Genomic DNA, 21,911 nt, shown 5'->3' on the forward strand with positions numbered 1-21,911 from the left:
GTGACTAGAGGCGAAAAGAGGCTGTGTTTTAAAAAGCTCATTTAGTTTTGAAATTCTCACTGTTTCAAGGAGCCGGGATGAAAGGAAAGACATGACTTTCAGAAGATCCTCAAAGAAACTCATTTTATTCTTAAATGTGGTTTTAACATGATAAGACATAGGTTATATCAATATTATTTCAAGGTTGGTTGAAATGCAAACATGCAAATTTAGTTTCATATAATAGAAAAAGGACATTAACTTTTCAGACAAGTTAATGCCCGTTTCAACAATCAATCCGTCTCCTGCTGCTGTTGTTGTCATTGTAACAGTCATTAGCATTACCCCACGTGTATTCCCACTGCTAACTTTCACAGCCATTAGCTGTGCTGCGTAATTGATGTTGTTCTTAAGGTAATTAGTCACTAAATTCAAAATACAGTAGCTAGAAACATAGTTCACTCATAACCCAAAACAAAGTCTCTCTGTGTGATACGAAGTCTCTCCTTAGCTATCCATCAAACTTCCATGAGGAACGTTTCCCTGATGTCCTGCTTCTAAGGGGATTCACAGCAGCCCAGACAGCTGGGTTTGTCAAATATTGAAAGAGAATAATTTAATCTCTTTTTTTTAAGAATTTGAAACACCTTATTTTGGGGGTCTCTGTGATCTGGCCTTGATTAAAATATCAAAGGCAATGTCACTGTCAAAAGATGAAAAGACACACTTGGTCAGCTCCAGTCAGACGGCCTCTTTTTTATGGACCCAGCTTGACTCTTTGAGTAAAACCCTTTCATGGAGGCAAAATGCCTCCTACATTTATGATTAATGGGAAGCTGAACATGTATAAATATAGGCTATAATTCATATCACCAGGAAGTTCATGGATCATGCACTAGCACTTCTCAGCATTCCAACTTTTCATAGACACAAGTTTTACAGTAAGAAATGTAATGCGACTGCTTTGTTATGGTCGTTAATAAAGGTTTCATTGTTGAAGAGAGGACATGCAACTGTGCTCTGCTGCATTGGCACTGTCACATGCTAGCCTAATGGTGTCTGCATCTGTTGTGTGAGTGATTAACTTGACCCTCCTTATTATTGAACCAAGCTCATCTCCATTTTATAGTAATGTACCATTGTATATGCACTCCCTTTCACCACTGGTGCCTTGCCACTGCATGGGCACCGTCATGACTTAGCAGGCCTCGTACACAGCAGGCGTTGTGTGTTCCAGCCCATGAATAGACTGTATAGGTCTTTGTTTTGGGGTGTTGTTGCCAGTCTAGCCAGTGCTCTGGTTCATTCCAGTGACAGCCTCCCTCTGAAGATAACAGTGTGTTCCAGCTCAAGCCAGAGTGGGGACAGTTTTAAAATAGAACTGTAATCATAGACCCAGACAGAGAAAACTGTTAGACATGCTCTCAGACGATAGCTTTAATAACAAACCGCAGAATTCAACCTGCAAGGCAAATTGTTTGGCTGTTTACCTTGCATGATAGTTTCCTTGGCACCAAGATAGCTTTTTCGAGTACTAAAACATTCTTTAGACCACAACTATACTAGGTTATTAGGTGGCTGTTGTTACCTGAAGATATGGGGTTATACAATATATAGCCTACATATTTATTTTGGCTCATTTAACTTCTAAAGCACCAGGCACAACAAACAAAGTGCTGTGTTGAGTGTGAATGATAATATTATTGATTTATTTGGCCAAGATGAAAGCCTTCTTAGTCTTGTCTTACTGAAAATCACTTGACTTGTCATCTGATCTCTCTTAGACTTACACTGGGTCATGTATGTTTCCATGTTATGAAACAAACTGAAGATCCACCAGAAGATTACTTCCAAAAATGGAATGTTGAATATTGATTTTTTTTGTTGGATTGTCAGCTGTTCCTCTGGGTATTTTAGCATGACATTTGGTGAACTTTGCTCTTTCCTGCTCTGTAGAATTATCAGTTGTATTGAGCTGACCATGACTTCTGTGGCCTCTTCTGTTTAGTATGCGCATACATATGAAGTCTGTCCCTCGAGATTATTCCTTTTTCACAAACCTTTAGCCCAGCCAATCAAACTAGAACAGTTCTTCCTCTTCTCTGTCCATCACTTTGGCTATTATCAGTTTCTACTGTGTTCATGATGTGCAAAAGGATATACAGGACTTTGAACTTCTGTTAATTGTGATGTAGCCCAGGCCCTACAGGCCAGTTCGTGTTTTAAATGAACAGCCTTAGTTTGCTGTCCCTGAATGAACCTGGCCAGGTGCCAGCCCCCGCTTAACAGGTGCCTTTTGTGCCATGCAAATTGGATTTCCATGGCAACTGTGTCTTCTTAATGTCACAGCAGAGAGCAAATTGACTGCCGACTGAAGGGTCTGATTTCTCAAGAGATCCTTAGCCCACCTGGTTGAGATGGGGACTTTGAAATGCCTCTCTGAAGTGCGATAGAGAGAAGGCAAACGTTTAAAAGAAAAAAGACACTTCTATCTTTCAAGCTTGACCAACACTTTATTTTTAACCTTCACATTTATCTGTAATAATTGGTAAGATTTAAATATAAGCAAATGTCTGTTTTGCTACTCTATATCGGTGACTTATATAACACAATAGTGATTCAACCTATAGCCAGTTCAGGAAAGCTTTTACATTTGCTGTTCTAAACACCCGGTGTTGTGCAAGTCTTTTCTGGGGGCAAAATCCTCTGGTGCACAGGAATTGATGAATTTTACATTTCCAGCAGCAGCAACAGCGGTTTGTTTGGAATAGAGGAAGAACTGGGTAGTTAGCGTGAGCAGCGATAGCCAAAAGAAAAAAAAACGAAAGAACGAAAACGGCACAACCTACAGAAACTCACTTCATCAACAGAAAGTCCATACAAAGAGACGTCACATTATTGGCCACACAGTTTAATTGCGAATTGATCTCATGGAAGTGCAGCGCAGAAACACCACAGCAATGAACGCTTAGCACCAAAGATGACCAACCCCCCCCCCCAAAAAAAAAACGATTATGACTTTAGAGAATAGATGGACAAATTTAGAGCCATAGAACTGTGTCCGCATTTAAAGTGAATTCTGAAATTACATTTGATGCAGGCTGAAAGGGTCATAAATCAGTTTTACCAAACCATGCAATGACATTGTGTGTGTGTGTGTGTGTGCGTGCGTGTGTGTGTATGTAGTATGCATTCGTCCATATTTCCATCATGCGGCTGGGTATTTGGACCACCAGTCACACCAATGGGCAGCGGCGTGTAATCAAAACTCCCCTCTACCCTCACACTGCCTCTCTGCCTCTGCCGTTGCACTTTTCCTTGCATTTCTGATCCGATCTCCTTCCACCGATAAAGTGTTATTCTGTGTTTTTTGGATTTTCATATCTACGCTCTGATGGTTCATAATGTTGATGCATAACAGGTTTCTGGCTTTGGGATGGAGATTTTTGATTAGAATCGGTGTTGACACAAGGATTAGGCTGTACTATGTAAGAGAAAGGAAGTGGTTATGTTATGTTATGCCCATGCGGGTGGTCCATCTCCATATTCTGTTAGCTTTCATTGTGTCATTGGCTGGCTCAAATATTTATGCATGCATTCCATAGTCAAAAAGCTTGCTTTGGCGCTGGTTATACCGGCTCATATTTATTTTCATAGTACTCCATTCAGCATTTCCAAGAATGGATGGATCCGTTCGCAGCTGACAACCTGCACACTTCTCACATGATCATTTATGTCATCGTTGCTTTCGCTAGAACTCTTACTGGTGCTCACATTGCGCCGTTAACGACCACAACTATGATAATATTTCCGTGAGGGTAAGCCGTTCCTGGGAATGTTTCCCCTCTGATGTCCCCAGCCTGTGTTTGGTACAGTATATGAGTTTCCCTTCAGGGCCGCAGCGCTCGCACACGGCCAACAACAACAAGGCCGTGCTCCGCTGGGGGAAATGAGAGCGTGTCACCATCGGAGCATGCGAGAGGACAGGAACTCCAGCGTGGCCTTCCTCTGACAGCCAGCCCACATGGAAACAATAGCTTTGGCAGCCTCTCAATAGTTGTCACCTTCTTTCCTCGTGTCTAGATTAATTTGTAGCCAAGTGTACTTTGCTCACTCACATCGAAAGTTTATTGTGCTTTCACATTGTGTTCGTGTTGTGATTGAGATTACTGTATTTGCTCTGTAAAAGTGTGAAGCAAGCCAGGGAATTGTGTGGCTTATGACTTTTTTTTTTATTTTTTAAATCCAACAAGGCTTTATGAAGTGAATGATAGAAAGTTCTTACTCCTTTCTGTGGTTTTGTCATTAGTTGTTGTATCCTTACTTGCTTCACTGTCGTTATTTTGTACAATAAATTATTTTCTACACGCATTTTTTAGGGTTATTTCATCAGTCATTGGAAATGAATCTCAGATTGTTGAAACCAAATTATCACGAGAGCAACTTGAGGTTTAATTTCGGAGGCAGGACCTGTTTATACATTTTCTCAAAATGTTCTTTGCGTTTACTCTTTCAATAAAGCCTGCCCCTCTTATAACTTTCAGTAATTGCTTAATAAGCAAGGGAGCAACTCAGACAAGGTGGGAGTCAACAGCTGAGTTTGAAATTGATTTGAGAGTCTCAGAGGTGTCTGGCGGTTTGATTAAGACCTCAGTGTTGAGTGTGTTGACAATTTAGCACCATGGCCTTGAGACAACAGGTCTCTTTCACCTATTCACTGATGCATACAAATAGTCTGCTGTCAATGTGATGTATATCATATTGCCTTCAGATAAAATAGCTAAACAATTCTATCAGGTTTGCACCGAACGTGCACTCGATTTTCCACCCCATTTGAGCAACAGATCATTTAGAATCCATTTCTCCGGTTTCATGCCATTTCCCCGGTGTTATGTAACTGTTATTCTAATCTTGGCATCAATGTGATTGTTTTCAAAGCGGGCTTGCCACAAAGCCTGTGATATGCCGGTGAATATGCTAATGAGGGGATGTGTCACTCAAAGCTGTTCAGCTCCCGAGGGTTGTTCTCATTCATAGTCATATGTGACTTTTTTCATCCATTAATTTATACAGTATGTTATACATGCTCTGTTATTTTGAGCCATGACGTAACTGGTTGCTATATTGTCAAACTATTATCTATATGTTCCATTCCACCAGTCAAAATGATTCTCCCGATTTTAGTTACTTTAGTACATTTTGCAGCAAGAAATCCCTTCTGCTGCATGTAGTTCATCTCCTTCATCTCTGTGTACAGTTTGCCGTTGTCTTCTTGATTGGTAAGCAGGTCACACTTTTCATTTGGCATAGGACATGACAGGCAGGGCAAGATGGAGGAGAGGCTGGGTCTAGGAGAGAACGATGCCGATAGCAGTTATCGCCTCAGCAGAGACTGTCTGTCAGTCAGACGGTCTTTCTGCTCTCTCGCGCTTTTGTGGTTAAATTCATTTTTAAAGCTCTCCTTCATCTAGTCCTTCACTTTATCAAGTGGAGCAACAAAACCACTTTTCTAGCTAATCGGTTTGGGGGAAAATAGTGGTGCAGTCTCATCTATATCATGTGCCATGTATGTGGGGCTTTGAGAAAAATGAGTCTCACTGGAAATTGGATGACCTTTGTTTCTAGACTTCTACCCTTTAACTCACTGGTTCATTACATCCAGCTTTCATCTTTATGAAATTTTCTGGTTTCTAGGGGTTCCATTAGCCTCCCGTGTGACCCAAGATAGATCTGATCACCCACTTCATCTATTTGTCATGGTTGTGGCTGTCTGGTTAAATAACGCTATATTCACAAAGAAAAGAACAAAAATAAATGGCTGTCTCTCTGCCTGTATCTGTCTGCCTCTGTCTGTCTATTCCACCCTGTGACCACAGGCCAGCACCTTGAGTATTAGCTACAGCTGTCTAAATGGATATATAAAACATATCCAAACATGCCTTCTCTCAGGGGAGCGTGCTAACAGAATAAATCACCTGATGCAACATTCAGTCTCAGATCCAGCCCTACCTATATTTTCAAAAAGATATTCTGGGAAGGGTGTGGTCCCCCAGCTTCCACGAATCAAACCTGAACAACAGCTGTGATGGAACATAACAACCAGCACGATGGTCCTGTGTTTTTGGAGAGAGGAAAGCAGAACGGACACTGTGACCCAAGCACTGAGATGACACAACGGCCAATGTGGGAGAGCGGAAGCTGTGGCCGAACGCTTGGGGTTGTAAAAACAACACAGGAGCATGTTGCTCTTCAGAAGGATAAAGAGTGTCAGTGTCCAGCCACACATCCAGCGGCCTGGACAGAACTGTGAGCCGCGATGATCTGTAAACACAGAGCTTTGATCTCTGTATGGGAAGAGTCAACTATGGATATCCATGGGAATGGAAGAGAAGTGTATGTAATGCTGGCAGGCATGGGGGCCTGGGAGGGTTAGGACACAGTGATGATGTCATGGGACAGGAAGTGGATAGTGGTATTTGGCCTCAGGCCATTACCGGGTTCAAGTAGCGGTTCCTTTTGGTGCCTTTACACAATAGAGCTGAGCTGAACTTTCACACAGACTTTCTTACACTTTATTAACATGTTACTAGTTATGTAGGCCAAATCACTGATTTTGAAATTATCTTAAGACAAGGCCTGGCCATATACCAAATCCTGTGCCAAATGTCTCAGAAAATGTGTAGCAATAGGATTAAACTATTGTTACTGAATTGTGCAGTAACGTAAACTGTTATTACACTAATAAGCATAATTGTTATTACAACAACTAATAAAACTACAGAGTACCGACTGCTATTAAACTACAGACTAGCTGTTATCATTGTGTCCATTGTCTGTCCAGACTCCTTTTAGGGGGAATTTCATAACTCCAGGCTTGAAGGAAATGTGTTACCCTCTTAGGTTTAGTCAGCAATACATGGAAGCAATACATCACTTTTGTCAAGAGAAATGAGATGTGTCCGGCACAGTGTGAAAATACTCAGCAATTTACACTTTGACAGGAACAATAAAGTCATGCTTTCATGTTCTTCAAACCGGTAGTGTGCAGAGGTTTGTATTGTGTAGCCGGAACACAGAAGAAACCCATTGTATATGTCAGATTAGTACACACATTTTGGCAGGATGAATATAATAAAATCAAATCCCTGTTCACTGGGTTAGTCTGCTCATGGCTAGGCCATGTCTTCTCTTAGGAAATCTTATCATAAGCTGCTGTTGTTATTGGCTCCAACAGTGAAATGTCCATTGTTAATGGATTCTTTTGTTTCTGCCGCCCACAGAAGGAAGCTTGTCACTCTGCCTGACTCTAATATTCCACATATTATGCCCTGAACTCCCCAATTATCCTGCTCAAAACCTTCCTACTATATCAGAAACATATGGTTTCCACAGACGCTTAATCCTCTGAAATTAGATGTTCATTTTAAAAATCTGTGCAACCAATTTATCTGGTGTTTTTGGTCCTTTTTGTTTCCATAGTGACGAATAAGAAGCCGTCGCACGTATCCATCACCAAGGTGAAGCAGTTCCAAGGGTCTTCGGCCTTCATAAAGAGGTCACAGTGGACGATTGACCAGCTACGGCAGGTCAACGGCATCGACCCCAACAGAGTGAGTCTGTCAGTTCTAGCCTGCTCAACCACTGCTGTTCATGGTATTATAAGCTGGGTAAATGTTGGACTTAATACACCATACATGCGGTTTTGATGGTTTAAGCTTGCTTTCCTTTAGGTCCATCTCCATCTCGCCATTTTTCTTTCAGTTTTGCTTTTTCTTTGTCCACAACATCCATGTTGTGCAATACCTTTTTATTATCTTGTTTTTATCTTGTTATCTTGTTTTTATCTTGTTCTCTATTGCTGCTGGTCACTGAGAGTTACCAAACATAATTTCTTTGTATGCCAACAATGACAAATAAAGTGTCTTATCTTATCTCATCTGTCTCTCACCTCTCCCTCACATGTCTCCCACTCTTATTCTCTCCAAGGACTGTCCAGAGTTTGACCTGATGTTTGACAATGCCTTTGACCAGTGGGTTGCTGGTTCAGCAGGAGAGAAGTGCACCTTTGTCCAGATTCTCCACCACACCTGCCAGCGCTACAGCTCAGCCCGGAAACCAGAGTTCGTCAACTGTCAGTCCAAACTACTGGGGGGTAAGACGGTTTAACACTACCATCTCACACCACTAACCATTCTCCCTGTGATAGTCTCACAACAGAACACAATGGCTCTGCAATGCCAAGCTGTCACACTGTGCTGTAAGCCAGTATAGTCAGAATATGATTATTTATGACCAACCAGCACCTGGTGTGTATGAAAATGCATGTTCATTCTCAGTGCCACAGCATCTGTTGAGCTCACTGCTGAAGCTCGGTCACTGAGGATGTCCAACAATATGCATCAGATCTGACTCAAAGGATCTGACTGAACTGGTTTTACAGCACATAGAAAAGCGCAATACAACACTAACGCATCATTGTACTAATGAGTGTGTTTTGACGTACTGCAGTGTGCGCCTGATTGGTCGAACAGTGAGGCTCATTATTTTCAATTGGCTCTGGGTGTTGCCACCCTTCAAAGTAACATTAAACGTCACATTATGAGCATAAACACTACCTCAATTATTGTTTAACTGTGATATTAAAAGTGTGAGGCTGTGGAAAAACAGTCCATTGAAAACTAACTTAACTTGTTCCTCGGAAAGAACATTAATATCCTGCTGCTCTAATAAGTAAACACAGGCTAATTAAACAAGATTCATAACACAGCCAATTCTCAAATGGATTATGCATCTTTGCATATTACCCATAAGTGGTCATTTCCTGGCTGCAAAAGTGTGTGTTACCCAGGAGGTGGAGGGTCCTGGTGCAGATTGAAGGTTTCCTCTTCAGCGAGATCCAGTAGACGGAGAATGCAGTATCCTGGGCGGCTTAATCAGCTATTGATCTGTTTACCCCCCAGCCTCATCTTTTGAGCAACATTCAACCTGTTGTATTATTCATGGAGATATTTATGGAAACTCATCCCAACCTGCCTCCCCCAGGGTGTCTACATCTGCCCCATGTAGGGGGACCTGAGAGGGAAGCACAGGCCCTGTGGGGGGCGTAGGCATGAACTCATAGATACACACAGAGAGGTGGAGCAAAGCAGAAAAAACAACAAACAACAAACTGGGAAAAAAACACTAGGATGGTACACACTCCTCCTCTGTTTGTAGATTCCTATCCAAACCATTATTCCTACATTGTCAGTGAGACAAATCTAAACATTTATTTTGTGCTTTTGCTAGCCTTTCACGATGTTAGACTTAAAGTCACAATGATCTTGCTTCCTTAATTTGATGTATTTCCTGTTGAAACAGGATATTGGGACGGGACATAACGTGGGGGCGGATCATTCAAAAGTGTAAACTAATGGGAGATCCTTTAGGGAGAGGAAGGCAGCGTGATTTGATGGGAGGGGCGGTGGGGCGGGATCACCAAATTCAGGATCACCTCCAACTTCGTTGGAAGTTTTATTTATGCTGACTGGTACACAATGAGGCCATCAGTAAAGATACACTGTTTTCCAGGAAGTAAAAGTAATGGGATTTTCATGTAAAAATACAAGAAAATAAAAAATAAATATTTTTTTTTTTTTGGCATTTATTGTTAAATAGGTGTATATTATGCCTTGGAAAATTATCTAACGAGATGAAAAAGTCATTTAACGTGACTTTAAATAGATTTGATTAGAGACTGATACTGTTGGAACGTAGCTGGACCCTGCAAGTACTAACCTGTGGTAGACACATTGTAGATTTTTCGAAATTGACTAAAGCTGATTTGATTCGATAGGGCTGGGTTAGAAAATGTTTGTTTTAGATTTGTGTGGTATGAAAGATAAAGACTGAATTTATTTTTTTATCACAAAATCCAATTAAATTGCTGAGGAATGTTGAGTATACTGTATCAATGACTTGTTTTCAGAGAAGTTCCCTCTGGGCCTCTGTTTGATAAACCAGATACACTCTTCAAAACAGTGTGCCTTCTCTAAAATAAAGACATGGTGTCACGTGGCGTCAAATTGCCGCTGTTCCAATTTTTTCCTTACTGTACGTGTATGGGAACCTTCTGTCTTCTTATTTCTGTGGCATTGACTCCCCTCCCACTCTGTAAACCATATCTGTATTTAACTTGTTCAAACTGACCCTGGTGCATACTATAGAGTGTGTGTGTGTGTGTGTGTGTGTGTGTGTGTGTGTAGTGAGGTCAGGGAGGGTAGTGCACCCAGGGGTCTGTAGAGTAGGATTGATTATGGAGTGCAGATGTTGCATATCAACCACACGCCTCCAGTAGATCTGCAAATTGTACGGTTAAAAGCAAGGGGTTGAATCTTGGGTTCTATTGTATTGTTCTCTTTGGCTGCAGGCAATTTAAGAAACTCATGAATGATTATGAGACACATTGTATAACCCTTGATATGAATGTTGTTTCCTGTTTGGTATCGTTGTGGCTTTATTGCCATTATGAATTTACTCCAACCTACAAAAAGCAACTGTATGTGTCTAAAATACTCAGACTTTTAACACCAAGACTCAAGGCATTATAGAAGCAGCGCATGCTGTGGTTATCCTCGCCAATGATCTGACAGTGAACTCTTACTTCTCAGTGTGTGGCTGATGCTGTATGTGATAGCCCCAAAAGGTGACAGTCTGCCACCCGCTTTACAACTAAAGGAGCAGAGAGGATGCCAGCCTGCTGCCAAGTTTGTCCGCTCCAGTTTAAGTCTCACACCAGTGCAAAACAAATATCATGACGCTGCTCAGGTGTGGGACCATAACTGTGGGGGACTCGGGTCTACAGAGTCTTCAGCGATGGAAACCCTCTGAAAACACAAAAGATAAACAGTTGGCGCACACAGACCAGTTCATAAATTAGCAGATTTTATTTCCACAGAACCTGGGCATCATGACAAACTCAAATTGTCATATTGATACACATGCATGCCAAGACATGGATGGGCTTCTTGTTTATTTGCTTTGTCCAGGGAAGGAGGTACATGAACAAAGCCTCTAACTCTCCACTGGATCATCTTGACAGGCAATTATCCATTCTACAGAAGATTGCTGATCAATAGCTCCTCTGACTATGTAAACACAGAAGAAATGGCTTGTCACTGCCAGTGTTTTGCAGCAGCATGGGATGAATGAACATGATATTAATTGGCCAGTCTCTGGAGCTGTCGTCGGTGTCCCCAAGTGTGTGTGCTGGAGATGTGAAGGCCTGGCATGACAGTGTCATCAGCGGTCTGTGGATGCCAAGAGCTTTCATAGTCTTGTTCCTTTTCCTTTGTTTCCCAAGCTGATTAGATGTCACTACAAGAGGTCCTGTTAACCTGATACAGTAGTCAGCTGCACAGCCATCCAGGCACTGCAGAAGTGAATAGCAGCAATATTGTTAACATGAAAATCCTCAGATGTTCTCAGAAACTAACATCCTGAATCTCATATTGCAGAAATACTTAACAGTGCAGTGCATTGCTGAAACAGTTTGGAGTTGTTATTATGGTGCAAAGACAAAGTGTACCTGAATGTAAAATGCCACTGGCAGCATTTTTATTAAAACTGTAGATTTAAATTGCGTTCAGGAATGTACATTTTCTTTTCTTATTTTTTGTTAGCATTTCGTTTTTTGGACAGCTCTCATTAGTTTCTAATGAGAGATTACTATTGTCCTGCTTTTTTCCTGCTTTTTATGTTTCTGATCATATTCATGTGCGGTGAAGCTTGTACACGTGTATTCGGTTTTAGATTGAGTTTTCTAGGTGATACTCTTGATGTCTCAGTGAACTGATAATGCAGAGCAATAGACTCCTTTCAGAGCCATATGGGGTAGATGCATAGGCACATGTTTTTTGATCCTTGATGGGGCGTGTAATTGGTCTAGAAATAAAAGCAGTATTGCTAAGCTAATTTGGTAATTGCCTTGTTATCAGTGCAGACTTGGGCTGCTGCCCGCACTGTTGTACCCTGATTCCCACCAACTCTCCTGAGCCTTTCTGCATCACTGGCATTTGTTCATGACTTGAATTGTTAAAGAAATTTAAAGTGTGTGAGCTAAGTGGGTAATTTCTCACCTCTCTGCATTAGACACACTTCGCTGCCTCTAGTGTAACGGCGTAAAGGTGAATGCTTAACGGAAACATCTGTACCATCATGTGCTCTGTGTGAATTTTGTCTCATTGGGGAGGGTCAGGGTCTAGTCGGCTTCAATCAGGCGAAAACAAACAACCTGCTTGAATGTGGGCTGAGTTTCATAAAGCTCTCCACTAACATGTCTAACCAGTTGCAGTATCACAACATAAAATGTCCATTGTTTTACCTAATATCAACTAGATGATTAATATAACAGTAACACAGTACCACAGTACCACAATTGCCCCACTGTTATACCGAACTGAATCAACAGTGCTTAACCTGTGATTTAATAAGTAATTCTGTCTCCAAAAACCGTAACCTCTCTCGACTAATTTCAAAATTATTTCATTTTCTGAACACCGAAACTGATTATGACTGTTGATATTTTCTCATCACAGAAGACCAAGCTGTAGATTCAGTCGTTTTCCGTTGCAAGGTCTATTTGAACAGAATGAGGAAAGAATTGGTTGCACACCATGGTCATCTACTAAGACAAGGTAAGAGAGAGGTTTACAAAGCTTCTGAACGTCGCGGAAAATAACGTCCCCTTACTAACCAGCGGTGAGTTGCCCCAGCAACCAGGACTGACAAGACGCACAGCATTATGTTGTTTTATTTGAGCTCTCAGAGACTTCAGTGACCCATGTTGTCATTTTGAGGGACGGACATAGTTACCGTCCTCTGTACAGTCCCAGTGTGCAGAAGATCAGTATTTCCCTGTTGTCACTGTGAGGGACCGGTACATGCTGAAGGGGGTTTTAAGTTTACATCCAAAGGTTATGTGAGTTATCTTCACTGTCCTCACTGCTCACTGACAGACTGTCAGAGCAGACACACTGACTAATACTGTGCAGAGGTAAATAACATTTTGACATGCAAGGGCAGTACAAAGAGTCCTACTTCCTTCATGGTCTCATCTTTACTACTGCATAATTTTCACAAATTCAGATTTGAGCTACACCCGCATATTCAAGACTGTTACGATGGAGATTATGATTGTTTAATGCATTGTGTGATGCTGACATTTATCTGCTGATTAAAGCCACTGCGAGTAGACGGTACATGAATACCTAGTAGCTATTTGTCTGTCAGCGGTGGCGTGGCTCTGTGGTACATTTAGGACAAAATGTTCCATGCTTGTCCCCATTAGCGTCCACAGTGTCTTGCTGAAGCCTTTTTAACTACCACGACAGTGACTAAACTAAAGGGCAACTGAACAAGCTGGGTCAAGCCTTTCTCCTCATGAAAAAAATGTCAGAGGCGGAGTGATCTCCTTTCTTCACGTGGGTCACCAAGGGGTTGAAGGAGTCACTCAGGCCAAACCTCCACTCTACTCCCAAATAAATGAGATTATCTTGAGGCTACATCAAAATGTGGATGAAAAGAGAATTAAGAGTAGTGGGCTGCTGCGGGTAATGTCAAGATTTGCCCTTATGTTATTAGCCAAATTCCAATTTCATTTTTTCTCATTTTATACATCTTCAATGCATAATTAAAGAAAAACTGTTAACTAGGAGCATTGATACTGAATGGCATATTTTGTTTAATAGTTTTGCCCTTTAATTTTATTGTCTAGGCAACCAAACCTTGCAAAATAACCTACCCACAATAAACTGAACGTAATGAGTACTATAAATAATAAAAGCATGTGAAGCCAGTATTGATAAGGCAGTATCTACTTTTTTCTTTTCTTTTCTTTTCATTCTATTAAATCAAAATACTGGTCAAAATATTACAGACATCAGAAAGATGAGGAGAAGCAACATTCAGCTTTATTAAAGGATAATTCCGGTTATTCCGGTAATTCCTGGGCCTTATTTTTCAAGTTTTTGCCACCATTGATGACCAATTGATTGTGTTCAAATGTTCGTCACTTCACTGTAGAGCTTTAAGTACTAGTTTTTGCTATTGTCATGATGGCAAAAACTAGGAAAATAAGGCCCAGGTAGAAAATAACCAGAGTTATCCTTTAAAGGCAAGTGTCAACTGAACACAGACTCTTTCCCTTGTGTTCTCATTTTCTGCTCAGAACAGACCAGGGGGCCGTTACTGTGCCTTTAGGATATACAGGCAAAGCTATGAATAGGATTGGGATCACTTACGAAAATCCTTGACATAATGCTTCGTGTGTTTCGTACTGCAGCTAGTTTTTAAGAAGAATAACAGCAGACCAAAGCCCTCTGGCAATATCTGGTTAATATGTAGAACTTTTGATGGACCTTGTTAAAGTGCAGATAAGTAGGTGCTTGCTAATACTTAATAAAAAAATGTGTAAAACATTCTTTCCCTTCATACACCCACACAGTATGCCCCACAGCATTGTCCTGGTACAGAATTAATATGGTAATTTACATTGTCAGAGTGAAAATCTTTAAGGCACTGTAGCATTCATTTCTTGGTTGCATGGGCCTTTCTTTGTGTAGGTATGTGTGTGCGTGCAAACTTAACCATTCAACATAATCTATCCCATATGCCTTGAGAGTGAGTGTGAATTGGCAGTCATCATCTCATGTGAAGTGTATCTGACAGGCTCCTGTTGATAATCATCAGCCTATTCTCCTAGCGCCACAGTGCAGCCTGTAATCTACTGATTAGAACTGGGAAAGGAGGGGTTGAGTTTCGAATAACCTTTCCCCTTCCTTTTTATGTTTGTTTTTGCTCGTAGTTCCTATTTTCTGGAATATTTTGTTGCCAGAAAACAACAACTTGCCTTTTGTTCAGTTCCCATTGTTTAAAAAACCCTGCCCGATTATATTGATGTTGTGGGGTATACAGTAGGAACAAAATTCCTCATGCATTGTTCAAAGAGGCGTGTCATGGATGTAGGTTTCGGCCTTGCAGGTTATTCTTAATCAAATCCTTCACAAAAGCAGCCTCTCTTAAACCTGCAATAAGCGATATCAGATCTTATAACCAATCCTGAAACTAATGTGTGCTCTGTGGAGATTTCATTGAGACATAATGATATAAACCAATATCCACACACTCAGGCCTTTTCTAAAGCTTGGTGTCAAATTACGCTCTGGAACGAAGCTCCTCCCGGTCCATTCAGTAGCTTTTCATTTTTTTAAAACTAGCTTGGCACCTCCCTCGCTGTTTAAAAGTCCCCTCACCCCCTCCCATTCCTGAAATAAATTCTCATATTGGCGGAATCGATGCTTTGCTAGGTTTGTCCTTAGTAGGCCTCCATAGTGCAGCGGCTTTGCTGTGCTTTATTTACAAATGTGTTGCGGTTTCTGTCACCCTCTAGTGGGAAGAAGATTTTGCTTATTGCAGCTTTCAATTTCTCAGTACAACATCAATACGTCCTAAGAAATTTTCAACCCCCACTTGATAAAAACGTTGACCATTTTTCTATCAGTGAACCTCCAAAGTAACATAAAAGAACTGATCACCATTGATAACTGTGATGGCTGGTTAAATAAAGTCAACTCCCACTTTAAAAAGTTAAAGGGTCTATGTGGAATTTCTGGTCCAATGCTGGCCTCTATCGTTCAGCGTTGTCATTACAACAACACTCTACCTTTTGTACCGGTTGGACTGTTTCAGAATCAATAACAATTTCTAACATTCTATCATGTTTTACCAAGTTTTTTGCGGAAAAACCAATTGCCAGATTTTATTTTATTTCACTCACTACCATTCAGGAACCTCTGCTGATATTTAGTAGTTATATCATGCTTCAGTTAAGGAGAAATATTACACATTTAACCTTTAAGAGACGCTACTTACGGCCCGGGGTTTGAATCACAATGATGGCACCGTCTAACTCTAATCTACTCCTACACATTCTACATTCAGTTCCTGATGCTGCAGCTGCTCCATAAAAATGGCTCCACCCTGCCTTCTCTGTAATTACACTCACCGACGGGGAAGCCCACGCTGCAGCCCATCACAGAGAATGGAGAAGAAAGGCACTAGAGAGAGGGAACGGTGTGTCAATGAATAAAAGGAGGAGATGTTCTGTGGGTGGATGGGATGGAGAGGTAGCGAGGGTGGGGGTTTTGTAGAGGATGATGGGAGTATTATTCCCGGGGCTTCCTTGCAGGAGGAGAGGATTAAGAGGAATCTGTCTGAAGGTGAAAAGGTCTTATCCCTCCTGGAGGAGACCTAGAGCCTCTAAGAGAAAGTGTTTCTTTTCCATCTTTTTCAGACAGAAACAGAGCAGGAACCTGGTTTGGCCTGCATATACCAGAACAACCTTCATTTGTAAAGTATGCACATTACATGAAATGTGCTTTGACAATGGATACAGAGTTACAAAGGTAATATTACATTGCTGCTGCAGAGGGGATTACTAAGTCCCCAAGTATTACAGCTGTCTATTGAGTTGTAGTGTGCTGTGGTCCAATAATTTGAGTTCTGACCAAATGAAAAGGACGCCCAGTGGGTATAAGGGATATCCCACCATTGGTTATTGTGAGGCTTCAGCTCCAGATGTGTCTGCCTTGTTGATTTGGTCCCCTTCTTCTGGAAAGTTAGATAAGGAAACTTTCACTTCCCTGGACTGCAATCGCACACAGAGCCTGCAGGGACAGGCAGCTTGCTGTCTGTGGTCCATTTAGTCTCTCTGGGAAATGTACTGAAGGAAAAGCTTTGTAGTTGTGTTTGTGTGTGTATATACTATATATATGTGTGCGGGTGTGAGCATGCATACATCCATCTGTGCGTACGCGGCACGGGTGTGCCTGTGCACAGATTGCTTTGACTTTATCAAGTTAACTTCTTTTGAAGGAACACCAGCTGGCCTCCCCGTCTGCTTTTGGGCTGTCATATAGTCCACTGCAGTAGAGCTGTCCCAATTATCTGTCACTCAGCCTACCTGCCTTGACGCCACAGGACATACACTCGCTATATTGCAGGTCTCCAGTGGGAGAAGATGGAAGAGGGCTCGTCAAGTCTTAATACAGTCAGCACCTTCTAGCTCTGCTCTGTCTGTTCCTTCTCCTCAAACTCATTTATATCTAAGGATACAGACCTAGAAAAAGTAAGACTTCAAATCTGTCCTATTTTCCCACTGGGTATCTGTGGTATTTTTTCACTTCTCCACTTTCTAAAGCGGAGACAAAAAGTGTACAGTGTAGTTGTGAATTGCAGAGTATGATTTGGAAAATTAAACTGTATGTATGACCTTCCTGGAGTTCCTGCAGTGTTCGTCACCAAATTAGGGCCCCAAAGTGGCCTAATTATTCAAATGGCATCAATTACATTGAGCTCTAGTATGCCTTGTTTCACACTCCGGTGAGAGGCATATATTGTTTTCCCAGTTGTCAGATTTGGTTTTGTCTTTTTGTTACGTTGTGAACACTGTGGTGCCAGTGTGCTCTGGTGAAGAATGGGTTGCTCGGGACCTTGGCACCACAAGCTGAAAGTCCCCATTGTCTTTTTTCGGGCAACCAAAGGTAGCAATTGCACATCAGCAATAGAAAACAACTTCAAAAACAATGCAGACGTTTTCCCAATGTGGCACGCTGCCCTCAGATACATCTACATAAAATGAGGGATTATACCACGCTGGAAAACTGCCAGTGTATTGCCGACAAAGAGAAAGCGGCAGGGAGATTGCAGCTCCTAGTCCAATTGTTAGCGTAGTGCGTAACGGCTGCACTCCCCGAAGTGCTGTAGATTAATGGCTTGTCGGAGGAAACATCCGCAGGGCTGCCAGGGCTATCCAAAGAAGATGTGCTCTCTGCCTCATATCCACAACTGCGCCTCCAGGGGAACCTATACAGACAAGCACATGTCCTCCCTTTATTACACTATAGTTTAGAAAAGAGGAGAGCGATGACGGAGCTGGCACCACAGGTTCGAAATTTAGAGAAAGCGCCGCTGAATGTCGCAAAGAATGACATGACATTAAAACTCGGTGTGTGATGAGAGAAGAAAGATGAGAGGTGTGGCAGGTGCGGACGTTGCATACTTCAGTTTGACATAGGTTAATTTCATTTGATCTTTCTTTGCATAAAATCAGCTTTGGAGAGAAACTCATTAGCCACCTTCCCATGTCGTCCCTGATGGAAGCCATTTGTTTTAGTTTTTTTTTGTTCTCCACTATTAACACTCATGCTTAGGGTCACTGATTAAACTATCACCTAATTTAACAGGTGGATTTTGTTAAGTGCTCACTTGTTGCCTGTTCAGGAATCATGATTTCCTTCCCTGTTGTCTGTTTTCTCCTCTCTTTACTCCACTTTTCGTCTTCACCCATCCTTCCTCTGCCTGGCTCCCTCAACCCTCCCTTCTCTCCAGGTAACAGTATACTACACTCGGCAGCAGACAGTGTGACGAGTGCTGTACAGAAGGCCAGCCAGGCCCTGAACGAGCGTGGCGAGCGATTAGGTCGGGCCGAGGAGAGGACTGCAGACATGATGAACAGTGCTGAGCAGTTCGCTGTCACTGCACACAAGGTGAGACGATATGTTAGCATGATACATCACCATGCATAACCTCACGGTGGGCCTATACATTTTAATACAGCATGATTTATTGCACTTTTGACTTTTGAGTCCCACCTCATGTTTCATAGAAATGAAATTCCTAGTTGGGATTTTAAAGTCACTTATTGACTCAGACAAAAAGATCAAACATTTTATTTAAACCTAAGGATATTTAAAGGAGTTGCTTTATAGTGTCTCCATTCTCCCAGCAGTGGTTCTCTCTGCTCTGGGAAGATAATTATGTTTTTCCTCCTCCTCCTTCGTTTATTCTCTCTTTCGTAGTTCTACTCCATAGGGTTTTCCTCATCCATCCATCCCTATCTTTGGTATGCCAGGAAGACTAATCGCATGCTGCTTAACGAGGCTATTAGCATAATTTGATTTTTACTGCAAAATGAGTAAAAAAAAGGCAAATATATCGCTTTCATTTCTAACGGGCACACCTGATTGTGATCACCATTGCTATCTTTGTAATAGTATTCAGTATATCACACCCCTGTGTTTGCAGCTTGGCTTCTCCAGCAAAATTAGCCCACCCTACCGCACTGTCTTGCTGTAGAGTACAGGCTCCACGGCGGATGGAAATGTGCCATCTAAAGTGGGATGCCAATTACTTTATTTGTAAAGCCATCCACTACCTAGTGCAATGACTGTTTTGAGTGATGCATAATGCATGCCAATGATGGCGGTCTAATTGAAAGACATTTGAAGAGCTTAGCTCAGCCCTCTCACTGCTCACAGATGAGGTCCCCCACCGTGCTGAATTAAAAAACTCAGCAGAGACAAAAACATGCCTTGCCTTTCTTGAATCCAGGGCAGAATGACTGTAGAACTCCCATGAAGAATCACTCATTGTCAAGCATTTCTCTTTTCAACTCCTGCCATTAGCTGCTTGATATTGTGGGATATTTAACTCATCATTTGGCTTGCACATTAAGTCAAGACTCATACTGTAGCATGTCTGAAGCCCTGGATTACAGACAGCAGGTAGCCTTACACATGGATAAGTAAGTCATTCATTCTGCTGATGGAATTAACAAGACTTTCTACACTTCGCCCCTGACTTTTCTGTCTGAGAGCGACTTTGAGGAAGGCTTGATACTCTGCATAGATTGTGAAGGATCCAAGTTTCCCTTCTTTATTATGCAAGCGATCTGCATGTATTATAGAGGCACCTCTGAACACTATATCTTAATAAATCATAGCTGGGGGCATTAACGTTAAGCATCTGCAGTACTGTGTTGCAGTGGGTCACCTTGCCTCTCTCTGCTAGTTCATCTCTGCAATCCCACTTGCTGTGCCTCACTTTGTGACAGCAGCCCATTTAGGAACACAGTTCACTTTCAGTTGCGACCACTATCGTCTGTGCTGCTCTACTGCCCCCACTTGTTAGATCTGTAGATTTCAGCTCTCCTGTATATTCCACAACAGCAGAGTCTGTATTCAGTCTGTAGTTGTGTGTGGGTGTGTGTATACGTGTGTGTGTGCATGTCTTCCATCGTCACGTCGCCATACCCTGTAGCTTTGAATTAGATTGGTGGCCCTGGCCATCTCTCTTAACGAGCCTCCAGCCAAGCCCATTAGAACCCTCGTTAATGAGATAAATGAAGTCTGGATGCCTAGTCATTGCCTTAATAAGAACACCAGGACCCCTGGCTGCCTACCAGCGCCTGTGGAATAAGCAAACCCTAACAGCTATTTCTCATTTCTGGCACAGTTCTGAAATAGTCAGATCTGTACCCTACATTTCCCCATTCTATTGCTCTCACTGCCAGCTACTGTACTTTATAGCTCTCTTGGGGTGGGTTGAAGGAAAAGAGTGATCAGTCGAGTCTACTTTGTTGTTTCTAGCTGGCTAGGATTTTGCTGATGAGGTAATTTAAAGTTACATTGCCGCTCCTGGATGGAGAAGCTTTCTCACTGTATTCCCACCCCCACCCTTCTAATCTCTCTGCAGCTCGCCATGAAGCACAAGTGTTAGACCATTGACAAACCAACCGGGCGGGAGGTCGCCAATCGCCAGTCGCTGTACAGGAGATGGATTCCAGATTTTATTCTTTTTAAAGATTATAATATGATTGCTATTTGTTAACAATGTTAACATTTTAATTGTTTTGGGTTGTTTTATTCCGGTGCATCTCGTTCCTAATGTGATGATGAGACATGGCGAGCAGAGGGGAGGAAGAGAGGGAGAGAAGCTACTTAGGACAGTCGACAGAATGTTTCATGGCTAACTCCTTCTCCATTTTGTTTGCCAAAAAAGCTAAGCTTTCTGTGTCGAGCCACAGCCATGACTGTGTTTGATAACCATGGTCACTCAATACCCTTCCTCGTCTTTCACATGCGCGCACCCGACATGTGATCATCAGCTATCTCTCAAAGACGAGGAACATCTCTTCTCACAGGTCATGAATTGGTTCGAGTTATTTGTGAGCTGATTCACAAGTGACAAACCCTTTCATGGGTGTCACAGGTGCAACTGAGGAATCGGGTGGCAGCGTTCCCAGTCAGATGAGATGCGCACAGATGCACACCACACAAACCTACCTGAAGATAGCCCATGCTTTTCTGTCTAAACTTTGGCTTACACCCAGAGAAATGTTTTGGAAGCGCATTTGAGAGAGTGGGATGACAGAAGAGATGAATAGTCACATGGTCGCCACTCACATGGAGACAACAACGCATACTGTGCCCTTGAACGTGAATAAAACCAAAATGATTCAGTATCAGTTAAATGGTTTCTAATCTCCTTTGACCGTTTGGGCATCGTACTGTTCAGATAGGTCTGTTGTTGTGTCTATTCATTTCAAGCATTATTGATACAGTATTAGACAAAAGTGATTAAGATATTATTTCATGAACTGCTGATGAGAGTGACTAGAGAGTGAATTGATTTGGGTGACACAGTGTGTGACAACAGTGAAATATTTCAGTCCTTTGCAAGAATTGTCTACCATACAAAAACAACCAAAACCATATGTAATACCATTGGCAAACATTTTCGAAAGTGTACTTGAAGAACTTTGTTTTGAGGATAAAAATTCATGTTAAAGGGGGGACAATACAATATTATTGTAAACCAGCTTCAGCATTGTAAAAAGCATACATGTAATTCTTCTAGTACTATTATCAATGTCTATAGAGCTAATTTGTCCCATAAACGTGAAAAGTTTTGAAATTACTCCTGGCTGTATTTCAACTTTGATCATTCAATAGTCATACCTTGTGCTTTCTGTATAATTTGGGTTGGTCATAATGGTTGTATTCTGATGTGTATACTGACAGATAGCAGCAGCAGCAATGTGTAGTAGTTTTCTT

The 21,911-nt window shown here is 41.8% G+C and overlaps 1 protein-coding gene across 1 annotated transcript in view; it reads left to right on the plus strand.

Annotated features, from left to right (window-relative positions):
• stxbp6 (syntaxin binding protein 6 (amisyn)) overlaps positions 1–21,557 on the plus strand; it is a 69,557-nt gene extending 48,000 nt beyond the window's left edge. Inside the window, exons 4-7 of the mRNA XM_071902197.2 lie at positions 7,459–7,589; positions 7,966–8,131; positions 18,406–18,563; positions 20,551–21,557. Coding sequence (XP_071758298.1) covers positions 7,459–7,589; positions 7,966–8,131; positions 18,406–18,563; positions 20,551–20,574 — 479 coding nt within the window. The 3' untranslated portion in view covers positions 20,575–21,557. The remainder of the gene's footprint in view (positions 1–7,458; positions 7,590–7,965; positions 8,132–18,405; positions 18,564–20,550) is intronic.
• The last annotated feature ends 354 nt before the right edge of the window (positions 21,558–21,911 follow it).

This window comes from Centroberyx gerrardi, chromosome 17 (assembly GCF_048128805.1).
Source record: "Centroberyx gerrardi isolate f3 chromosome 17, fCenGer3.hap1.cur.20231027, whole genome shotgun sequence".
In the NCBI taxonomy this organism is placed as follows: Eukaryota; Metazoa; Chordata; class Actinopteri; order Beryciformes; family Berycidae; genus Centroberyx; species Centroberyx gerrardi.